At 42.5% G+C, this 24,632-nt stretch overlaps 1 protein-coding gene and 2 long non-coding RNA genes across 3 annotated transcripts; all 3 read right to left on the reverse strand.

Moving 5' to 3' along the window:
* Positions 1 to 217: 217 nt before the first annotated feature.
* pex11a (peroxisomal biogenesis factor 11 alpha) lies at positions 218 to 3,478 on the reverse strand. The gene is made up of 3 exons (XM_046308084.1): positions 3,291 to 3,478; positions 2,640 to 2,755; positions 218 to 2,236 (listed from the first exon to the last, which is right to left on the reverse strand). The coding sequence occupies exons 1-3, from the start codon at positions 3,344 to 3,346 to the stop codon at positions 1,668 to 1,670; spliced, it is 741 nt and encodes a 246-aa protein (XP_046164040.1). The 5' UTR covers positions 3,347 to 3,478; the 3' UTR covers positions 218 to 1,667.
* Positions 3,479 to 3,993: 515 nt separating this feature from the next.
* LOC124001415 lies at positions 3,994 to 5,926 on the reverse strand. The gene is made up of 2 exons (XR_006832780.1): positions 5,868 to 5,926; positions 3,994 to 5,521 (listed from the first exon to the last, which is right to left on the reverse strand). It is a non-coding gene; the product is annotated as an uncharacterized LOC124001415 (long non-coding RNA).
* A 2,518-nt stretch (positions 5,927 to 8,444) lies between these two features.
* Positions 8,445 to 9,890, reverse strand: LOC124001396. Its single transcript, XR_006832777.1, has 3 exons — positions 9,796 to 9,890; positions 9,277 to 9,343; positions 8,445 to 8,925 (listed from the first exon to the last, which is right to left on the reverse strand). It is a non-coding gene; the product is annotated as an uncharacterized LOC124001396 (long non-coding RNA).
* Between the last annotated feature and the right edge of the window lie 14,742 nt (positions 9,891 to 24,632).

A 24,632-nucleotide genomic window follows, 5' to 3' on the forward strand; every position in this document is an offset into this window, starting at 1 on the left:
ATATTAGCAATGTGGGGAAGGGAACCTTGAGCAATAATGCATTACTTTGAACTTTTGCAATCCGATAAAAAAAATTGCATTTCAACACCAAATGATCATCTACTTTGTGTTACAATATTTTTCTGCCCAATTTATCAAACATGCTTGGTCTTTAACTTAGGTTATTTTAACTTTGTCCAACTCAGGACTTCCAATAACTTTACATATGCATTGTGAATTATAGCATAAACGTCAACAGAATCTATTTTTATTCTTGAACAGGTTTGGTCAAATTCAATCCATTTTGTTACATTGCATTATGCATAGAAATATATTAAGTATTAATAAGGCTCTTCCATTATGGAATACATTATTGCATAGACTTTTTGTATTTTTCTCATGATAAACAGAACATTACAACTATTGATTAGTGTTACTCATTAGAACCTTTTGAAACTCTGATTTCATTCTATAAGCATAGTGTTTGTTACAAACATTTCACAGCGCTGGAGAAATACTGATTTCTAGGCCATATCCCTGCCATAGGTGATATCCCAGGCATATCCCATCTAAAAAGTGAGGTAGACTATGTATGCTGAATAGCATCTATTAAGAGGAAGATTATTGTAACTAAAAAGGCAGGAGTGACCTAAACATCAGTGTTTCATGTATTGGTACATAGTTAAACAACGATAAAGAAAAATACTGGACATGATTTGACAATTACACAAGACATCAACAAAACCTGTTTAGTAAATGCTCCAATTGGTCACAATTTAAAGTACACTTGAATTTATGTTCATTTCAATCAGTTATATTCTATATCATAAGGGCCTTATTTCCAAAGTGAATGCTTCCTTTTATCAATTGCACAGGCTGTGCAAATTCACCTGATACAAAGTGGCCTTGGAATCAAAGACATACAGGAGACAGTGTGGTAATGCTGAATCATGCAACTCATGATCAGTCACGTTATTTAGTTAATGAAGCATTTTGGCCCCCACCTACAGTGATCTACGTTCAATTAAAAATTGCTGGATGGTTCGAGCCCTGAAAGCTGATTGGCTGACAACCATGGTATATCAGACCGTATACCATGGGTATGAAAAAACATTTATTTTTACTGCTCTAAATACATTAACCGTATATAAGAGCAATAAGGCACCTTGGGGATTTATGATACATGGCCAATATACAACGGCTAAGGGCACTCCATGTTGCGTTGTGCATGAGAACAGCCCTTAGCCGTGGTATATTGGCCATATATCCCAAACCTCCTCGGACTCAATTAAACACTAGTAAACAAAGTTGATTAAGATCCCTGTCCAGCCTCGTTTGTCTTTGTGGTTCCTAAATACTGCAAAGTTCCCTTCATAATATATTAATTTTGAAAATGTCTAAAAAGGTACATATGGATCCACCTATGAGCTGTTGCTGGTCCTAACAGTAATCATAAACATTGGCTACTCATAAGTGTTTGCCCTTTAAAGCTCCTAATTGCTATCTGAAGGGGTTGCTGTAATCAGTGAACTTCTGCTAACGTGCAACTTCCCCTGAAGTGATTCAAAGTAGGATAGTACCCCTGAAAAATGACTATAAACCTTAGTACTGGCATCTGCCCATTGTACTGTGTATGGCTTCTCTTCATTTCATAATTATAGCTCATTTCATTTTCCTTCAACTCTAGGTTACGGTTGGATTTTCAAACTGGGGTGCAAGACTGACACTATCCCTAAGAGAGATGAAATCAGCCCACAAAAGCCCACCACTCCTGGGTTTGACCGGTACACACCCAGCCTGTCCAGTGGAATGAAAATATCACAAATGTTTTTCAGTGTGTCAAGGGTAACCGAGGGATGGCTTTTAAGACTCTCGAAAAGCAGGAACAGAAAAGCATCCAGTTGAGGAACAATAACAGTAGCCACATCAGGGTTGTCATTGAGGTGCTGATCCATTTTCTTCTGAAACTGCCTATCTCTGGTTCTCTGAACCATAGTCTGGGTGATTACATAAACATCTCTGGTCAGACTCATAACCAGGGACAGGAAGTAGCAACAAGAGGCATTCAAGCTCCAGCGCTCCTTGTCGATACCAGGGACAAGGCCAACATTTCTGGCCCAGAGCACATTGTCGCAGATAAAGTAAAGGGCGCGGTTGAGGTTGGCCACAGTAAGGCAGAGGCGCAACACAGGGTCAGAGAGCTGCAAGGTTCGCTTGGCAGCGTCAATGGAATTCACAGTGTTCCCCAGTCTGAGCACTGAAACAAAGAACATAAAAGGACAGAATTCAGCACTTGCTCATGAATGAAAACAGTTATCATCAAGTAAGCTACATTTGACTGATTGTTGAACCAAATATTTGTCAGCACAAAACTAGAGCTTCTTCCAAGGAATAGAACGACAGCTTTCCTATATGACCTATGGCTGGGGAAAATATCTGCTTATGTAACTATTAACAGTTGCTTAAGCAATTGCAGAAACAGCCTAGGGGTCCTGCTTGAGGGTCTGATACCTAAAATGTTCTCCACTTAGTCAATAAAGCAATCCAATAATAATTAGCCTACAGCTCGTTTCAAAAACACTTGTTCTAAAGGTTAGTTAGCTACAGTATGTCCCTGGGGAACGTAGTATTTGGTGGTGGTGAAGGTTGTACAAACTCACATTTCCTTCCAGAACTCATGTTGGACTCCAGACTCTGCAGCTTGACAACAAGCTCTTTCCTTGCAGAATTATTGCGAAGCAAATACTTCACCAAGGCACATGCATATTGGGTTGTCCTGAAATACAAGCAATAGACATTATGACCATTAGACACATCTCAGCAACCATGTCTACTTTTATTTAACTATTCAAGTCAGTTAAGAACAAATTCTTATTTTACAATGACGGCTTAACCCGGACGACGTTGGGCCAATTGTGCGCCGCCCTCTCGATCACGGGCGATTGTGATACAGCCCGGGATCGAACCAGGGTCTGTAGTGACGCCTCTAGCACTGAGATGCAGTGCCTTAGACCACTGCGCTACTCGGGAGCAATGTGTATCAAGTAACGTTAGACTGAAAAGGAGATCATCATACAAACTAAGCTGATCTGACTTGCTAGATTGACAGTCAGCAAGCTACATTAGCAAAGAGGTGTAAATTGTTGCAGCAAATTAATGAAGGATAACATTGGCATTAGTTAGCTAGCTAAGGTTGAAATTATGCTCAACCCTAACTTTTAAATGATGAGTTAGCTAAATTACTGCAGACAGCTAACGTTAGCTTGCTACTAAATAAGACGATTTAGCTAGCTAACTTACCAATGACATACCTGAAAATACGATCCCTTCCTTGACTTTGATTTGTGAATTTAACAAAAGACTCCATTGCGACCAGTGCCTTATTGTTTCAAACAGCAGATAAAATGTCAAACTTGCAGCCAAACCGAGGCTAAAGTAAAGCAACTGCATAGAGATGGATAGATGACTCCCCTTTCTATCTATGCTATTTTAGGGTATTTGACAGCATATGTAGGACAATTGAGGCAATCTCAATTTTGAAGTAGAACATTTACTTCTTCACGATTGGCTGACCCCTCCTGGTGACCCACCCTCCTGATGACCCAGTTGGACGTCACTCCAACATGGTCACAATGATGTTGGCCGTCCCACACAGTTTCTACTAGATAAAAATGGTGGACGCCTCCAATGGCGTTTTGGCCTCTATCATTCTCTATGGGCAAATGCTCTCATATCATAGCTTGCGAATTTACGTTCCAGTACGGAGGGTTTTGCCGACGGACAAGTGTGTTTGTCAAACAGCCCTTTCGAATACTTTTAGCAATAATCATTTTATTATTTCCTTTCTTGGAGTAAGATTCACTGATCTTGCGTGAGTAATATGTAACAAAACAAGTAAATTAGGCATAGTAATATCATGGTTCAACAGGTTTCAGCAATAATGATAGGCATGGAAGTACTTGCACATTAATCTCACATGAATGACATTCATTTGAATACAAAGTACAGACAACATTAGAATGAAAGAAAACATTTATTTCAAAACAAGTAAAACACAAGAAGGGACATTCAACACGTGGCTCCAAGTGAAGGGAGATGTTGGCTTTGATAGTTAGTTGTACGTACATATACATTATATATGAACATGTGTAATCACCCTAAATTATGTTCATAATACATTATGAAAATATAGGCAATCATAACCATTTTATCCTGAACAACTACCCTCAAATGTTCCCTTTAGCCACAAAACCAAGCAACAGAAATCCTAGTTATAGTTGAACATAGTCCCTATGGCTTCCGTCCCTGTCTTTGCCCTTACCTGGGCTCGAATCAGGGACCCCCTGCACACATAGACTACAGTCACCCTTGAAGCATCGTTACACATCGCTCCACAAAAGCCGAGCAAGGGGAACAACTACTTCAAGGTCTCAGAGCAAGTGACGTTACGATTGAAACGCTATTAGCGCGCACCCCGCTAACTAGCTAGCCATTTCACATCGGTAATAACAGCACAAGTAAACATGGTTCGATAATAAACATACTATTCTATTATTCATACCCTGTAACTGTATGCTTTCACATTGTGAGTGTCTTCTCACTTGAAGTATAGAAGGCTTAAGTCCTATTTCCTCATTTATCAGTTGGATGCATGGTTTACATTAGTGAAAAGATATACCACTATAATATCCTCATATAGGAAATTATGCAATCCTGAGCATTTTGGGCAAGCAGCTTACCCTGAAATGTTCTGAGACACTTCGCATTGCTTCACATAGCATTGTGATAGTTGAACATACAGTATGTCCATTAGTTTAAGGTACAACAGAAATTATGTATTATTTTAATCATGTTATGATTAACATAATAAACTGCCTTCATATTGTGAGAGTCTTCTCGCTTCATGGTTTCAAGGCTTAAGTCCTCCTTCCTCATCTGGTAGGCGCCTCTTCTCCCTTTAAGGCCTGGTAGAAATCTTGTCTTATCTTCAGTACCTCAGGTGGAACTCTGCCCTCCTGTCTCCTAGTGGCTCTCTTTTGTGCCTTTCAGCGGTTTGTGATGCATTTTTTGCATGACACACAGCAGAAGATGGGAGTTTAGACTTGTGGCTTCATTTCAGGAGAGATCCTGGGTTTGGAGGTTAGATGCATCTACATATCTTACATTATTGAAAAGATATCTACAACCATAATTTCCTCATATAGTAAATTATGCAATCCTAAGCATTAGCCAAAGCATCAACCCTGAAATGTTCTGAGCCACTCAGAAATTCCTTCAAGTACCTTCACATAGCATTGTGATAGTGATAGTCTGTTTTGTTCAAGGTTAAGTCCTTCCTCATCTGGAAGGAGTTCCGCCTCCTAGTTTTAAGGCCTGTTTCAGTGCCTCAGATGGACTTCTGCCACCGGTTCCACAAAGGAACCCGGTGTGCTACCCTTGGCAGTAGACTGACTTTACACTATAAAATGTAATTATACTTGTAATCTTCATACTTTTTGTCATAATCATCATCTTCCTCTTCATCCTGCTCATCTGTGGTCGTCTGCAGATAGAACATGTTTATCAGTTATGCAGTGTGTGTGAGAGATCCTTTATCATGTGATGTTGACTGTACATTTGAGTGAGAATGATACAACTGATCACTTTTACAAAATATCAAATTTAAAACTAAACAGTATTTTGTAGCAATACAATGTAATATAGTGTCAATAGTTATGTGTTGCTGGTATATATGGCCATGTCGTGGCCAGGTCGCAATTGTAAATGAGAACTTGTTCTCAACTTGCATACCTGGTTAAATAAAGGTGAAATAAATAAATAAAAATATATATTGGACTGTTCCTAAAATATAAGTTGTCATTGATACAATCAAAAAACACAAAGCTTACCATAATGGCGTTCAGCAGGGGACTGCAGGACTGAGGAGAGCGAGCCGTTTGGGGATTTTATACTACAGGGTAGCAACAAAACCTGAGTCTCCACCTCCCCTGTGAAGTGAAACTCAGACCGACTTTTCTGGAAACAAAACAGATGGGGAAGGGTGTGTCTCAGTGAAGTGCGACTGAGCACAGTGCAGACTAAACATGCACACACTCACTCACTCACTCACTCACTCACTCACTCACTCACTCACTCACTCACCCTCCAATGGATCTGCTGAAAAACCCCTGACACCTCTACTGGAAAAGCCTGACACCTCTGCCAGAAAACACCTGACACACCTGACATGGAGTTAGTGGAGCCAATACATCCTCTACCCTGTTGGCTGAGTGTACAGGCTGGTGTTTACTGAATTATTGTCATCTACTCTGTTGGCTGAGTGTACAGGCTGGTGTTTACTGCATTATTGTCATCTACTCTGTTTGTTATGCAGGTGAATGAGGACCCAAAAGCGACTTGGCGAAAACAGAGTCTTTAATCCAGTAAAGTAAATATTCAATACTCCTAGACAAATCGGAGCGGTAAATAAAGCAAAAAGAACAATTCCACTCGTAATGACGAGAACAGACTGGAGACTCGATCATGAACTGCAGGTTGCCTCGGTAAGGCACTTGACCGTAGCAGACTCAGACACCTGCTCACCACGCAGCATCTGAGGGAAACACGACACGACAGGGCGATACAAAGACACAGCACGGTGAACAATATACGAGGATCCGACAGGACAGAAACGGAAAACAAGGGGAGAAATAGGGACTCTAATCAGGGGAAAAGATAGGGAACAGGTGTGGGAAGACTAAATGATTGATTAGGGGAATAGGAACAGCTGGGAGCAGGAACGGAACGATAGAGAGAAGAGAGAGAGAGAGGGAGAGAGAAAAAGGGGAACGAACCTAAAAAGACCAGCAGGGGGAAAACGAACAGAAGGAAAAGCAAAATGACAAGACAATATAAGACAAAACATGACACTGTTGGCTGAGTGTACAGGCTGGTGTTTACTGCATTATTGTCATCTACTCTGTTGGCTGAGTGTACAGGCTGATGTTTACTGCATTATTGTCATCTACTCTGTTGGCTGAGTGTACAGGCTGGTGTTTACTGCATTATTGTCATCTACTCTGTTGGCTGAGTGTACAGGCTGGTGTTTACTGCATTATTGTCATCTACTCTGTTGGCTGAGTGTACAGGCTGGTGTTTACTGCATTATTGTCATCTACTCTGTTGGCTGAGTGTACACTCTGTTGGCTGAGTGTACAGGCTGGTGTTTACTGCATTATTGTCATCTACTCTGTTGGCTGAGTGTACAGGCTGGTGTTTACTGCATTATTGTCATCTACTCTGTTGGCTGAGTGTACAGGCTGGTGTTTACTGCATTATTGTCATCTACTCTGTTGGCTGAGTGTACAGGCTGGTGTTTACTGCATTATTGTCATCTACTCTGTTGGCTGAGTGTACAGGCTGGTGTTTACTGCATTATTGTCATCTACTCTGTTGGCTGAGTGTACAGGCTGGTGTTTACTACATTATTGTCATCTGGAAGAATACAATCAACTGGAAGGTGGAAATAAGAGGTGTATTTGTACCAACTCTTACCCTTTACCAGTGCTAAAAGGCCTTTAGCACAATACACTACTAAACATTTGAATCTATGGTCAGAGAAATATCTTACAAAGGCAGACTTTATATTTTATTGTCTTTAGAAAGCTACACTGTACATTGTCTGATGATTCATATTACGTTATTATCAAATATTGTGTAATTGTACTTTGCATTCCTTTGTAATCATTTATTTCCCCTGGACATTTTTGAAAAGTCACACCAGTGGGGTGCATGAGCCTCGAGTCTCATGATGAGACCTTCTAAAACTACAGATGTTAATACATGTAAACTAGGATTTTGTCACTCTTGACTACCCAGCTGGCATCCATCCACTAATGCACCTTATATCTGCTAATGGCTAGTGACCTTGTGCCCATATTGAGCAAATGACAGTTCTCATAGTTATATGTATGTTGTTGAACTGTTGTGTCACTGTTGTCAACCTGTTGTTCTCCTGTCTGTAACATAATTGGCACTAAAACTCCTATCAAAACTAAACCTACTATAACAATTCATATGAACCATTCTTATGTTTGAATTGAACTAATACTAGTAGGACCGATGAGGGAAAGACTCATTTGGTCAATACATCGATAGAGAATTCAAACATACTATATTTTGGTGAAAGGATACAATTGAGCAATAAGGCCCAAGGAGGGGTGGTAAAAATTGGCAATTTAGCACAATCCCACAAGGTGCCTTATTGCTATCATAAACTTCTTACCAATGTAATTAGAACAGTAAATTGTCATTTTTTGTCATACCCATGGTTTAAGGTCTGGGATAAGAGCGTCTGCTAAATGACTTAAATGTAAAATGTAAAATATACCACAGCTTTCAGCCAATCAGCATTCAAGACTCGAACCACTCGGTTTATAATACGGAATAAACAACACATAGAAACAACAGACACTGGACAAAACATGTTAAAGTTGCATGTGTTTACAGTTTTATTTTCACATTTTCATTGGTTTTTACAGTAAATGTTGCGTACAGCCTTTTTAGGTGAATCTATTATGGGATTGTGTTTATCAGCAGGCCCCTCCCTCGAGCCCACATAACCAAGCACGCAGACCACCAGAAGCCAAAGGGAAAAAGGGAAGTGGAAAGTAGTTTTGGCTTTTGTAGTTTTGCTTCTGTAGTCTGAGTTTTGGTTAGTTGTTTCGAGGTCACTGCATTTCTGCAGCACTGGCTCTGCACACGTCACCCCCTGCTGGCCCGGCATGGGAACACGACGCATCGGCCTTGTTCCTGCGGTAGGCAGCACCACTGTTGCGTTACTCCCTAGTGAAGGCCGCACCCGATGTGTAGTGTTCTCATGACCAGACGGTCGCGGGGGAGGCGCGACCCGCCCTTAGTCTAGCCCAGGATTTCTTCTCCTCCTCCTCCTCCTCCTCCTCCTCCTCACTGTGGGAAGAGAGATTGTGTTCAGTACTACATTTCATAAACCTTCACCACAGCAAAACCTTCACATTTGCTCATAAACCTTTATCAAACAGTACTTTATCACTGGTGATGTAAGGGAGTGGCAGAGAAAACAGCAGCAGTAGAGGTCTTGATACGTATCATTGAACGTGTCCCAATACAGACTTATTGACTTATTGACGGTTCTGAGTAGTTGTGAGACATTTCTTGATTTACAGCAATAAAAAGGAAGTCTACTTGTCTCCTTTTTTTTACAGATACATTATCTAGGACCTGACTTCTCTGAACAGTAATATATTATTTTACAGAGATACTTCAAACAGAGATATTTACATGATTCATAGCAAGCAGACAGAATGGGACTCCATGGTGACCTGTTAAAGGGTTATGGTCACCAGCCCTGAAACACAAGGAATGACACACTTAGATGTGACGCAGTCAATAATTACAAAACATGGTCACTTCCCTTTTTTCAGGCTCTTTCTCTGATTCTGAATTCAATGTATTACATGGTTTATCAATAATTCAAAAGCTATTCATTGAATTATTTTTCATATTTTCTCAATAAATCTGCTACTCTCTGACTAACAACAACAACAGGCTGTTGTCATATGATAATGACTGTACATCACATTAAACTTGTACTGCTCTTATTCATAATACAGGAAATGTACTTTAAAGGTTTTTTAAAAGTTTTAAAAAACATTCCTGTTTGTCATATCAACTTTACTTTAAAAAGTAAAAGCAATAATTATGCTGAAATGTATGTAAACTCAACTATATATTCATCATTCAAATAACACAGGTCAATGTTTACAGTAAGTTCTTCATCATTATAGAGATAAAACTCACCCCTGAATCCTTCAGCAGACATATCCGCAGGATAGAAAGGACAGATGAATCACTGCATCTTCCTTATAAACCCTGAGAACCCTCTTCTCCTCCTCCTACTCCTCCCCATCCTCTCCTGCTCCTGCTCCTCCTCTTACTCTCCCTCGTCCTATACCCTGAACTGTTTAGCCCTGTCTGACAGCACCTCAGACAAGCAGCCAGCATTGTGTTTGTTTGTGTGTGTGTGTGTGTGTGTGTGTGTGTGTGTGTGTGTGTGTGTGTGTGTGTGTGTGTGTGTGTGTGTGTGTGTGTGTGTGTGTGTGTGTGTGTGTGTGTGTGTGTGTGTGTGTGTGTGTGTGTGTGTGTGTGTGTGTGTGTGTGTGTGTGTGTGTCAGCAAGCTTTACTTCTTTCTTTGTCTGTATTGTTTACATCAACATCCATATTTAAGTTTCATTATAAAAAGCCCCTCCCTCTTTATAACCCGGAAATGTGTATTTAAAAGAGAACCAAACTATGACGTGCGTACATGTACAGTGCATTTGGAAAGTATTCAGACCCCTTGACTTTTTCCACATTTTGTTACTTTACAGTGTTACTCTAAAATGGATTCAATAATTTTTTCCTCAATCTCCACACAATACCCCATAATGACAAAGCATTATTTTTTTTACATTAGTATTCAGACCCTTTACTCAGTACTTTGTTGAAGCACCTTTGGCAGCGATTACAGCCTCGAGTCTTCTTGAGTATGACGATACAAGCTTGGCACACCTGTATTTGGGGAGGTTCTCCCATTCTTCTCTGCAGATCCTCTCAAGCTCTGTAAGATTGGAAAGGGAAAGCCACTGCACAGCTATTTTCAGGTCTCTCCAAAGATGTTAGATCGGGTTCAAGTCCGAGTTATGACTAGGCCACTCAAGGACATTCAGAGACTTGTCCCGAAGCCACTCCAGCGTTGTCTTGGCTGTGTGCTTAGGGTCATTGTCCTGTTGGAAGGTGAACTTTCGCCCCAGTCTGAGGTCCTGAGCTCTCTGGAGCAAGTTTTCATCAAGGATCTCTCTGTACTTTGCTCTGTTCATCTTTCCCTCGATCCTGACTAGTCTCCCAGTCCATGCCGCTGAAAAACATCCCCACAGCATGATGCTGCCACCACCATGCTTCACCGTAGGGATGGTGCCAGGTTTCCTCCAGACGTAACACGTAACGCATTCAGGCCAAACAGTTCAATCTTGGTTTCATCAGACCAGAGAATCTTGCTTCTCATGTTCTGAGAGTCAAAACCTGTTTTGGGGAAAATTCCAAGCGGGCTGTCCTGACCCTTTTACCGAGGAGTGGCTTCCATCTGGTCATTCTACCATAAAGGCCTGATTGGTGGAGTGCTGTAGAGATGGTTGTCCTTCTGGAAGGTTCTCCCATCTCCACAGAGGAACTCTGGAGCTCTGTCAGAGTGACCATCGGGTTCTTGATCACCTCCCTGACCAAGGCTCTTCTCCCCCGATTGCTCAGTTTGGCCAGGCAGCCAGCTCTAAAAAGAGCCTTGTTTGTTCCAAACTTCTTCTATTTAAGAATGATGGACGCCACTGTATTCTTGGGGACCTTCAATGCTGAATAAATATTTTGGTTCACTTCTCCAGATCTGTGCCTCGACACAATCGTGTCTCATAGCTCTACGAACAATTCATTTAACCTCATGGCTTAGTTTTTGCTCAGACATGCACTGTCAACTGTGGGACATTATATAGACAGGTGTAACTTTCCAAATCATGTCCAATCAATTGAATTTACCACAGGTGGACTCCAATCAAGTTGTAGAAACATCTCAAGGATGATCAATGGAAACAAGATGCACCTGAGCTAAATTTAGAGTCTGATAGCAAATGGTCTGAATACTTAATAGCCAATAATGACAAAGCGAAAACAGGTTTTTAGAAATGTTTGCAAATTTACTAAATATAAAACACATAAATACCTTATTTACAGGTGTGTATATTGATGACAAAAAAAATAGTTTTTTAATCAATTTTAGAATAAGGCTGTAGAGTAACAAAATGTGAAAAAAGTCAAGGGGTCTGAATACTTTCTGAATGCACTGTATGTGTGTGTGCGTGGCAGGAGAGAAGGCAATCCCATTCAAGGAAGTATAAAACCAGAGAAGGCTCTAAACTACACGGTAATGTTGGCCTACATGAAGCTAATTACAAAAAAGTACAAATAAAATAATGCAGTGAGACTGATATGACATTGTTAGTATGTATCAATTCAAGGATGTGTCAAGTAGATTTAATATGATTTACTTACACTACACTACTAGCAATATGTATCATTTTGCAGTAGTTCTCTGCAATGTGGAATCAATATCAGAGAGCTTATAAATACCTGAATGGCAAAACTACAAAACAAATGACACAGGTAAGTCTGTTCATGTCGCATAGGTTCTTTCCATTTTTATTTTCATTTTTAAAAACATTTAAGGAAATCCTACTTTCAGCCTTGTAGTGTATTTGGGATTGGGTTTAAATCAGCAGTTCCCCCACGAGCTGCCGAAACACGGACAACCAGAAGCCAACCAAAATAAAGAAAATAATGGTTCTTCATCTGGCTGCATTCTATATAGTTACATTGCTTGTTTAAGTATTCAGGTAAGTATTTATTGTTTCAGTATTCAGGTAAGTAATATAAGCTTTGTGCTTTGGATGAGCTTCATCTTGTGGTCCGAGGTGTTTTCGGGTGTCTAGCGCTTGGGTTCGTCGGTGTGTCAAGGTCACCTGGCTCTGCTCACCAGGCCCGACCGACCAGGGCTCAGTTTCCCAGAAGCATCTTAAGGCTAAGTTAATCTTAGAACCTTAGCATCAAGATACTTTTGGGAAACCGGGCACAGGTCCTGAAAGGTCATGCTGAGGGTCAGTACCTGCTAGTGAACAGATTCCCAACACACCCCTCAGGACATGGTCAGGGACCCAGTGATCTCCCCTTGGGAGCCTCCTCTCTTCCTCCTTGTCACCGTGGGACAAGACTTTGTATTAGTCACAGCTAGTCCACAAGGCAACTCTGGCCCTACAATTTAGTGTGGGGCGGCAGCGTAGCCTAGTGGTTAGAGCGTTGGACTAGTAACCGGAAGATTGCGAGTTCAAACCCTCGAGCTGACAAGGTACAAATCTGTCGTTCTGCCCACTGTTCCCAGGCCGTCATTGAAAATAAGAATATGTACTTAACTGACTTGCCTGGTTAAATAAAGGTCAAATAAAAAATAAATTTGAATTCTATTAATCTTTGTTGTCCATAAAAGGTTTATTCATCACAGGCACATTCATGTTGCGGATGTGAGGTACAATAAAATACACAGCAAGCAGACAGAGTGGGAACTCCATGGTGACCCTCTGTCGGGTCACCAGTACTGCAACACAAGGAAGGACACACATAGATGTAAGTGACGCAGGCGACACTGACACTTCCTGGTTCAGGATTGATGTTTAACAAATACTCTTACCATGTATTATATTATTGTCAAAGTTATCTTGTACTATAGCAATTTTACTCTAAAGACAAAACAGTAGTCTTTCCGTGTAACTGTAAATGAACAACACAAATACAATATTTTGGTTTGATGACATTGAAATGCATGCAAAGTGAATTACATACAAAGCACATTAAACAATAAAACAATACATCACTATACAAGCTATTAGATCTCTATGGAAAAGAAACTCGCCCCTGAACCCTTTAGCCAAGGACTCCGCAGAATAAAAAGGACAGATCAAACGTTGCATCATCCATCTATTCCCTGAAAAAACCCTCCCCTCCTCCTCAACTGTCAATGCCGAGGGCCACAGGAAAGCACCTAATTTACCCTCAGCCCGCATTGTTTGTGTGTGTGTCACAGGAGGTTGGTGGCACCTTAATTGGGGAGGATGGGCTTGTGGTAATGGCTGGAGTGGAATAGGTGGAATGGTATCAAATACATCCAACACATGGTTTCCATTGACGCCATTCCATTTGCTCTGTTCCAACCATTATTATGAGCCATTCTCCCCTCAGCAGCCTGAGGTGTGTGCTGACTCATGCACACGCTGAGCACAATGGCTATTTGCCACAAAACTCTTTCCCTTCAGTTTTGTTTCCAGTAAAGTCTGTCTTGAGTTTAATTTCTCTGCTCCCTTTTCTCAAGACAGGGTGTGTCTGGTTACTAGGTTTCTAGGCACCCTTCTCAACAACTACAACAACTACAACTCCCACGGCAATGAAAGACCGATACAAAACTCTTAACATAAAACTCTGTCTTTATATAACTTTCACATCAGCAATCACATCTCCATTTTACTTTTTGTTACACGTTTTATTATCATTCTGCTTACTCCAGACCTGGTCCTAATCCCCTGGACTCAAAAGAGGAAGTGGAAGTGAAAGAGAGGCAGGCGAGACAGCATCCTGACGAGATTAGGTCGGCGAGCAAATAGAATGCATTGTCCTCCTCTACTGGCGAACGTGCAGTCACTGTAGAACAAGCTGGATGAGCTCCGTTCGAGACTATCCTGCTAACTGGACCTGAAAAACTGTCTCTCAGAGTCGTGACTGATTTTTCTATGCATTGTCAGAACCAGACGGCAAGACAAAGGGAGGAAGGGTCTGTCTCTGTTAACAACAGCTGGTCCGTGTTCTCTAATGTTAAGGTCTCAAGTTTTTGCTCACCTGAGCTAAAATACCTCACGACTACAGACCATACTATTTAACAAGAGAGTCTTAATCTATATTTATTGTAGCGGTCTATGGTATTTACCACCACAAACCAATGCTGGCACTCAATGATCTGCATAGGGCCGTAAGCACACAATAAATTTGACATTAAGAAGCGACATTTCTCGTGGCCAGTGCTGGGAAATGGAAAATTCTAGATCCGCTTTAATCCACACACAGAAATATATACAAGGTCCTCCCTCGCACTCCCTTTGGCAAATCAGACCGTTACCCTATCCGTTACCCTATGAATGACCCTGCTGATCCTTCCGCTATTGTATGCAGCAAACATGTGCTTATGAACCAGATTTATGCTGTTAGCACTGAGGCCGTGTGCCCTAGTAGGAAGTCCACTGTGTGCAGCTCATCCTGCACTAACATAAATAACATGAGAATTTCTACTTCTGCTGAGCTTCTCAGTAAAGCAATGAAGACAAGCATCCCAGAAAAGTGCTCAAAATAGCCCATGTTAACATGCAGTGACGTCGGAAAGTATGACTTGACTTTTCACACATTTTGTTATGTTATTCTAAAATTGGTTAAGTTGTTTTTTCCCCTCATCAATCTACACACAATAATCCATAATGGCAATGCAAAAGCAGGTTAAGAGTCTTTATTTTTGCAAAAAAATATATATATATATTACATTTACATAAGTATTCAGTACTTAATTGAAGCACCTTTGGCAGCGATTACAGCATCGCGTCTTCTTGGGTAGGACGCTACAAGCTTGGCACATCTGTATTTGGGGAGTTTCTCCCATTCTTCTCTGCAGATCTTCTCAAGCGCTGTCATGTTGGATGGGGAATGTTGCTGCACAGCTATTTTCAGGTCTCCCCAGAGATGTTCGATCAGGTTCAAGTCCGGCTCTGGCTGGGCCACTCAAGGACATTCAGAGACTTGTCCCGAAGCCACTCCTGCCTTGTCTTGACTGTGTACTTTGGTTCGTTGTCCTGTTGGAAGTTGAACCTACGCCCCAGTCTGAGGTCCTGAGCACTCTGGAGCAGGTTTTCACAAAATCAAATCAAATGTATTTATATAGCCCTTCGTACATCAGCTGATATCTCAAAGTGCTGTACAGAAACCCAGCCTAAAACTCCAAACAGCAAGCAATGCAGGTGTAGAAACACGGTGGCTAGGAAAAACTCCCTAGAAAGGCCAAAACCTAGGAAGAAACCTAGAGAGGAACGAGGCTATGTGTGGTGGCCAGTCCTCTTTTGTGTCGGGTGGAGATTATAACAGAACATGGCCAAGATGTTCAAATGTTCATAAATGACCAGCACGGCCAAATAATAATAATCACAGGCAGAACAGTGAAACTGGAGCAGCAGCACGGCCAGGTGGACTGCAGACAGCAAGGAGTCATCATGTCAGGTAGTCCTGAGGCATGGTCCTAGGGCTCAGGTCCTCCAAGAGAGAGAAAGAAAGAGAGAAAGAGAGAATTAGAGAGAGCATACTTAAATTCACACAGGACACCGGATAGGACAGGAGAAGCACTCCAGATATAACAAACTGACCATAGCCCCCTGACACATAAACTACTGCAGCATAAATACTGGAGGCTGAGACAGGAGACACCCCCGGACAGGGCATTCAGGCCAAAGTATTCAATCTTGATTCTCATGGTCGGAGAATCTTAATTTATTTGTTATTTTTCCAGGTAAGTTGACTGAGAACACGTTCTCATTTGCAGCAACAATCTGGGGAATAGTTACCGGGGAGAGGAGGGGGATGAATGAGCCAATTGTAAACTGGGGATTATTAGGTGACCGTGATGGTTTGAGGGCCAGATTGGGAATTAAGCCAGGACACCGGGGTTAACACCCCTAGTCTTACAATAAGTGCCATGGGATCTTTAATGACCTCAGAGAGTCAGGACACCCGTTTAATGTCCCATCCGAAAGATGGCACCCTACACGGGGCATTGGGATATCTTTTTTTTTTACCAAAGGAAAGAATGCCTCCTACTGGCCCTCCAACACCACTTCCAGGAACTGACCAGAACCAAACCTGCTTAGCTTCAGAAGCAAGCCAGCAGTGGTATGCAAGGTGGTATGCTGCTGGTGATTGATTAGATATGATTAGGTGCCTTTGGCAAACTCCAAGCGGGCTGTCATGTGTCTTTTACTGAGGAGTGGCTTCAGTCTGGCCACTCTTCCATAAAGGCCTGATTGGTGGAGTGCGGCATATATGGTTGTCCTATTGGAAGGTTCTCCCATCTCCACAGAGGAACTCTAGAGCTCTGTCAGAGTGACCATCGGGTTCTTGGTCACCTCCCTGACCAAGGCCCTTCTCTCCCGATTGCTGTTTGGTTGGGTAGTCAGCTCTAGGAAGACTTTTGGTGGTTTCAAACTTCTTCCATTTAAGAATGACGGATGCAACTGTGTTCTTGGGGACCTTCAATGCTGCAGACATTTTTTGGTACCCTTCCTCAGATCTGTGCCTTGACACAATCCTGTCTCGGAACTGTTTTACATGGGTCAAATGTTTTGGGTACCTATCTCCGAGCTTCCAACAATAAGTTGGGTGAATATTGGCCCATTCCTCCTTATAGAGTTGGTATATCCGAGTCAGGTTTGTAGGCCTCCTTGCTCGCAAACGCTTTTTAATTTCTGCCCACAAATTTTCTATAGGATTGAGGTCATGGCTTTGTGATGGCCACTCCAATACCTTGACTTTGTCCTGAAGCCATTTTGCCACAACTTTGGAAGTACCCTTGGGTTCATTGTTCATTTGGAAGACCCATTTGCGACCAAGCTTTAACTTCCTGACTGATGTCTTGAGCTGTTGCTTCAAAATATACACATAATTGTCCTCCCTCATGATGCCATCTAGTTTGTGAAGTGCACCAGTCCCTACTGCAGCAAAGCACACCCACAACATGATGCTGCCACCCCTGTGCTTCACGGTTGGGATGGTGTTCTTCGGCTTGCAAGCCTCACCCTTTTTCCTCCAAACATAACGATGGTCATTATGGCCAAACAGTTATATTTTTGTTTCATCAGACCAGAGGACATTTCTCCAAAAAGTACGATCTTTGTCCCCATGTGCAGTTGCAAACCGTAGTCTGGCTTTTTTATGGCGGTTTTGGAGCAGTGGCTTCTTCCTTTCTGAGCGGCCTTTCAGGATATGTCAATATAGGACTTGTTTTACTGTGGATATAGATACTGTTGTATCTGTTTCCTCCAGCATCTTCACAAGGTCCGTTGCTGTTGTGCTGGGATTGATTTTCGCACCAAAGTACATTAATCTCTTGGAGACAGAACGTGTCTTCTTCCTGAGCGGTATGATGGCTGCGTGGTCCCTTGTTGTTTATACTTGCACACTATTGTTTGTACAGATGAACTTGGTACGTTCATGCGTTTGGAAATTGCTCGCAAGGATGAACCAGACTTGTGGAGGTCTTGGCTGATTTCTTTAGATTTTTCCATAATGTCAAGCAGAGGCACTGAGTTTGAAGGTAGGCCTTGAAATACATCCACAGGTACACCTCCAATTGACTCAAATGATGTCAATTAGCCAATCAGAAGCTTCAATAAGAGAGGATGGAGGAGGTGGTTACACGCGCTGTTGGTGCAGCAATTCAAGGAGTGAAGGAACACGTTGCTACCTTGCAAGATGAACTGGACATCCACACGGGATAAGTTTGAGCGCTAATAGAAAAGGTGGATCACATTCAGACTGAGGCAAGGGGCCTAAAAAGGGACGTGAACATCTGCACTTGAGAAGATGCGGTTCCAAATGGCACCGTTTGAGGATCAAGACAGACGCAATAGCGTGAGGGTCACAGGGATTGCTACAAACCGGGAGGGAGGTGATGCAATTGCTTTCCTGCAAGAAAACCTTCCCAAGTGGATTCCGTACCTTGGTACTACTCCAATTCAAATGGCCCCCATGATCTACAACGAAAATGCAAAGGAGGACAACCGCCAGACCATGGTCTTCAAGGTTATTAGATACCAAGACCGCAACGCTATTCTACAAGGAGCACAGGAAGCAAGAAAGAATGCACCCATCCAAGATGCCAGGAGAGCCATACATTTTTATGCGGACTACAGTGCCTTCACAAATGAGCAAAGGAAAGCATTTGCAGATGGCCAGAGGGAGTTGAACACACAGGGCATACCCTCTTTTATGATCTATCCCGCTACCCTGTGACTTACTACTTTCAACGGTGAGCATCTTTCCTTCACCTCGGCAAAAGAGGCAGAGGAGAAGTCTCCCGGGCGACAGGTCTACACGCCCACCCCCACCCCACAAAGAGAATGCTTTCCTTACGGATGCCGAGGATGGGCCCGGACAGCAGGATGATAAGGAGGCGGAGAATGAAATGGGAGCAACTGGGCACTAAAGATGCAGCTAACTGGCTAGCTAATGTTTAGTTGACTTTTGAACCCTTTTATATAATCCAGAAAATCACATTTTATGATTTTTAAGTAATTAATTTACATTTTATTGCATGACATAAGTATTTGATCACCTACCAACCATTAAGAATTCCGTCTCTCACAGACCCTTTAGTTTTTCTTTAAGAAGCCCTCCTGTTCTCCACTCATTACCTGTATTAACTGCACCTGTTTGAACTCGTTACCTGTATAAAAGACACCTGTCCACACACTCAATCAAGCAGACTCCAACCTGTCCACAATGGCCAAGACCAGAGAGCTGTGTAAGGACATCAGGGATAAATAGACATGCACACGGCTGCGATGGGCTAAAGGACAATAGGCAAGCAGCTTGGTGAGAAGGCAACAACTGTTGGCGCAATTTTTAGAAAATGGAAGAAGTTCAAGATGACGGTCAATCACCCTCGGTCTGGGGCGCCATGCAAGATCTCACCTTGTGGGGCATCAATGATCATGAGGAAGGTGAAGGATCAGCCCAGAACTACACGGCAGAACCTGGTCAATGACCTGAAGAGAGCTGGGACCACAGTCTCAAAGAAAACCATTAGTAACACACTACGCCGTCATGGATTAAAATCCTGCAGCGCACGCAAGGTCCCCCTGCTCAAGCCAGTGCATGTCCAAGCACGTCTGAAGTTTGCCAATGACCATCTGGATGATCCAGAGGAGGAATGGGAGGTCATGTGGTCTGATGAGACAAAAATTGAGCTTTTTGGTCTAAACTCCACTCGCCGTGTTTGGAGGAAGAAGAAGGATGAGTACAACCCCAGGAACACCATCCCAACCGTGAAGCATGGAGGTGGAAACATCATTCTTTGGGGATGCTTTTCTGCAAAGAGGACAGGACGACTGCACCGTATTGAGGGGAGGATGGATGGGGCCATGTATCGCGAGATCTTGGCCAACAACCTCCTTCCCTCAGTAAGAGCATTGAAGATGGGTCGTGGCTGGGTCTTCCAGCATGACAACGACCCGAAACACACCTGCCAGGGCAACTAAGGAGTGGCTCCGTAAGAAGCATCTCAAGGTCCTGGAGTGGCCTAGCCAGTCTCCAAACCTGAACCCAATAGAAAATCTTTGGAGGGAGCTGAAAGTCCGTATTGCCCAGCGACAGCCCCGAAACCTGAAGGATATAGAGAAGGTCTGTATGGAGGAGTGGGCCAAAATCCTTGCTGCAGTGTGTGCAAACCTGGTCAAGAACTACAGGAAACAAAGGTTTCTGTACCAAATATTAAGGTCTGCTTTTCTGATGTATCAAATACTTATATCATGCAATAAAATGCAAATGAATTACTTAAAAATCATACAATGTGATTTTCCGGATTTTGGTTTTTAGATTACTTCTCTCACAGTTGAGGTGTACCTATGATAAAAATGACAGACCTATACATGCTTTGTAAGTAGGAAAACCTGAAAAATCGGCAGTGTATCAAATACTTGTTCTCCTTACTGTATATATATATATATCTTTATTTTGGACAGGAACTTCACTTAGTACCTGAGACCGAAAACAGAGGACGCTTTCCTCCACTGCTGGAGATGTGTATTAACATTATCAGGCTAACAGAACACAGAGGACGCTTTCCTTCACTGCTGGAAATAAGGATGAACATTATCAGGCTAACAGAACACAGAGGACGCTTTCTTTCACTGCTGGAGATAAGGATTAACATTATCAGGCTAACAGAACACAGAGGACGCTTTCTTTCACTGCTGGAGATGTGTATTAACATTATCAGGCTAACAGAACACAGAGGACGCTTTCCTTCACTGCTGGAAATAAGGATGAACATTATCAGGCTAACAGAATACAGAGGACGCTTTCTTTCACTGCTGGAGATAAGGATGAACATTATCAGGCTAACAGAACACAGAGGACGCTTTCTTTCACTGCTGGAGATAAGGATGAACATTATCAGGCTAACAGAACACAGAGGACGCTTTCTTTCACTGCTGGAGATAAGGATGAACGTTATCAGGCTAACAGAACACAGAGGACGCTTTCCTTCATTGCTGGAGATGTGTATTAACATTATCAGGCTAACAGAACACAGATGACACTTTCCTTCACTGCTGGAGATAAGGATGAACATTATCAGGCTAACAGAACACAGAGGACGCTTTCCTTCATTGCTGGAGATGTGTATTAACATTATCAGGCTAACAGAACACAGAGGACACTTTCCTTCATTGCTGGAGATAAGGATGAACATTATCAGGCTAACAGAACACAGAGGACACTTTCCTTCATTGCTGGAGATAAGGATGAACATTATCAGGCTAACAGAACACAGAGGACACTTTCCTTCACTGCTGGAAATAAGGATGAACATTATAAGGCTAACAGAACACAGAGGGCGTTCTTTATTGGAAGCCTATCAAATATAATCCAGGTATAAATATAGTCCAGGTGCCCCAAAGCTTTTTACTATCATTCTTTATATAATTTCTTTGGTTCATAGTGGTTTCTTTTTATTTAGTTTAGTCACATGATTTCTTAATTTGCAGTACGTTTGCCAATCCGTTGGGCTGCCAGACTTAATTGCCATACCTTTTGCCTCATCCCTCTTAACCATACAATTTTTAAATTCCTCATCAATCCAAGGGGATTTATCAGTTTTTACAGTCATTTTCTTAATGGGTTCGTGCTTATTAGTAACTGAAATAAGTAGTTTCATAAATGTGTCAAGTGCAGCGTCTCATTGCTCCTCATTACACACCACAGACCAGCAAATATTCTTTACATCATCAACATATGAATCACTACAAAACTTCTTGTATGACCTCTTATTCAGTATATTAGGCCCAGCCTTTGGAACTTAGGTTTCCCTATATATGGCTATTATATTGTGACCACTACATCCTATGGATTTGGATACTGCTTTAAAGCAAATATCTGCAGCGTTAGTAAAAAATATGATCAATACATGTTGATAATTTCATTCCTGTGCTGTTTGTAACTACCTTGGTAGGTTGACTGACAACCTGATCCAGGTTGCAGGCACTGGTTAGCGTTTGAAGTTTTTTCCTGAGTGGGCAGCTTGATGATAGCCAGTCAATATTTAAAATCACCCAGAAAATATACTTCTCTGTTGATATCACATACATTATCAAGCATTTAACACATATTATCCAGATGCTGACTGTTAGCACTTGGTGGTCTACAGCAGCTTACCACAAGAATGTGCTTCAGGTGAGGCAGATGAACCTGTAGCCATATTACTTCAACAGTATTTAACATTAGATTGTCTCTAAGCTTTACAGGAATGTGGTTCTGAAAATACACCACAACACCACATCCGTTGGTATTTCTGTCTTTTCGGTAGATGTTATTAACCATGTATTGCTACCACTGTATCATCAAAGGTATTATCTAAGTGAGTTTCAGATAAAGTCAGAATATGAATGTCATCTGTTACAAGCAAGTTATTGACTTCATGGACCTTGTTTCTTAGGCTACATATGTTAATATGGGCTATTGTTAGCACTTTTCTGGATTGCTTGATTGTTTTAATGCTTAACTGGGATGGTTATCAGAGGTAGACTTACTCATGTTATTTACATTGGAACTGATTATTCAGCTCATCCTGCACTAAGTGGTCTTCCTGCTATTGCACACCGCCTCAGTGCTAACAGTAACTCTGGTTTATAGGCTCATGATTACTGCTTACAATAGCTTTAGGATAAACAGATGTATTTGGTGCAATTAGGGGTTTGCCAATTCCCTTAAGATAATGTACATTTGATGCAGCATTATGACGACTCAATGTCACAATGGCAGGGATTAACTGAGCTGGTCTTGGATCATTTACCCATCATTGTTTCAACGCAGCCTTGAAATGCGTGGACAAAGTCCAGGAGCCAAGATGATTTGGATGGACTCCCTTCATTCCTGTAGAGTACCTTCTGTTTTCAGGTGTCAAAGTTATCAATAAAAGTGTCTCTAGCAGAGCTACAGAAGTCTTTTAGCCAGATGTGTAATGCCAGCAGTCTGCTGAATCTTTCACACCTGTGGCCCAACAATGTTACTGGACCTGAAATTATTGGCCATTTTTTTGGTATTTTAATGCTAAACATCAGTTGTCAAATGTTCCGAACTAGCCCTACTGATGTTGTTTGACCCCACATGGATACGACAGTGTCAGCTCCCGGCATCTGTGGCAGAACAGTTGGAAGCAGCCATGTTATGTCCTGTACTCATGCTCCTGGGTAGCACAGGGATTTTGTCTAAGGGACCGAGATGTTTCTCACCATAGAGTTGCCTATGATGACAGCTGGTAATGTTGAATGGGTCGGTCTCTCAGGCAGCCTCACAGTCCGGTGAGCCTGGGAGCTCTGAGGATCTGAACCCGAGGTAGGAGCCACCGGAGAGGGAGACAGAGCCGAGGATGAAGATGCAGGTACCTCCGGATCCGATCTTGATTTGGAAGCCACCACGGACGAAGGCGCCAGAACCTCTGGATCCAGGGCAGCAAAGCTGTTTCTGGTCTGTGTCAGTTCCGGGTTCAACATCTCCATGGAGACCCCGTTGCCACAGGACACTTTCTTCGACTTCCACGGCGAGTGACGTACCTCCATGGCTGGTTGGTTGGGTTGAGATCAGCTCCGTTCTCCAGGGAAGGGTACCCTGCCTAGAACTGGCCAGTCGGCTGTGGAGCCGACACGGCGGTGAAACTTCCACCAGACCAGAGCGACGTCCGGCTACTGGGGTGGAAGAAAAATAAAAGTAGGTGGGCGTGGGTTCCCCAGTAGCTTATGTAGGTGTGCTACTTGCTTGCAAAGAGTAGCTACTTCGCTCCTGTAGTCCTCCGCAAGCAAGAAGTTGCTACATCGAAAGTCAACGTGGTCCACATTGTCCTGGAACAAAGCAAAGTAAATGCAGCTTCTGCAACGTTGGAAACGTTCAATAGCGGCCTCCATTTGAGGCTGCGGAGGCAGCTAGGCTAGCTGGACTTTCGCATCTCTCCCCCTATACGGAATCTGGCAGTATCCAGATAGCAGCTCTCACAGCAATTTAGCCCAAGGGTAGAGCTGCCGGGTAGAGCTTTCAAGGTGCAGGACTCTAACCTGGAAGCTGTTGATAAAAGGATATGTAGAAGGGCGAGCCGGTCAAGGATCGATTCAGACAAGGTGGTAAAATTGTATGACAAGCGACAGTTTATTCAGAGTGAAGAGATCTGGTACAGCGTATATACGGGCCCTTCTATTAGCTCATGAGGAACCAACAAAAAAAAAGCCCCGCTAATCGTTTGCACAAGCAATTAATACAGAACAGAAAGTAGGTTGATTCTAGGAGTTCGGTTCTTCGGATTGGTTCAGGCTCAGGCTGGGGTGTAGTCTTCCGTCATTGGCTCAGTTGTCTGTCCGTCATCGTAGAATCCCTCCATGCCTGTTCTCCGTCACACAATGTTCAGCTAGAAAAAAGGAGGTTATGTGTGTGCGCTGGTTTGTCTCCAAGTCAAGGTTGTTTCTCCCTATTCTGTTTCTCCCTGCCAATGTGTGTAGGAGTCTTATCTGTATGTCCTCGGTAGTTAGTGTGTAATGTGTGTGCGTTCGTGTCCTCACTGGATGTTGTGGCCGAACTGAAGGCTAGCACCTGTGGCTAGGATGTATCCTATTTTGACAGTGTTGTGGGTGATTTAAGTGAGTCTGTGAAAATACGTTGCTATGTGTTGTCTCAGTTACAGCAAGGCAATAGCAGTAAGTTGGTCACCTGCATA

The sequence above is a fragment of the Oncorhynchus gorbuscha genome, linkage group LG02 (assembly GCF_021184085.1).
Source record: "Oncorhynchus gorbuscha isolate QuinsamMale2020 ecotype Even-year linkage group LG02, OgorEven_v1.0, whole genome shotgun sequence".
In the NCBI taxonomy this organism is placed as follows: domain Eukaryota; kingdom Metazoa; phylum Chordata; class Actinopteri; order Salmoniformes; family Salmonidae; genus Oncorhynchus; species Oncorhynchus gorbuscha.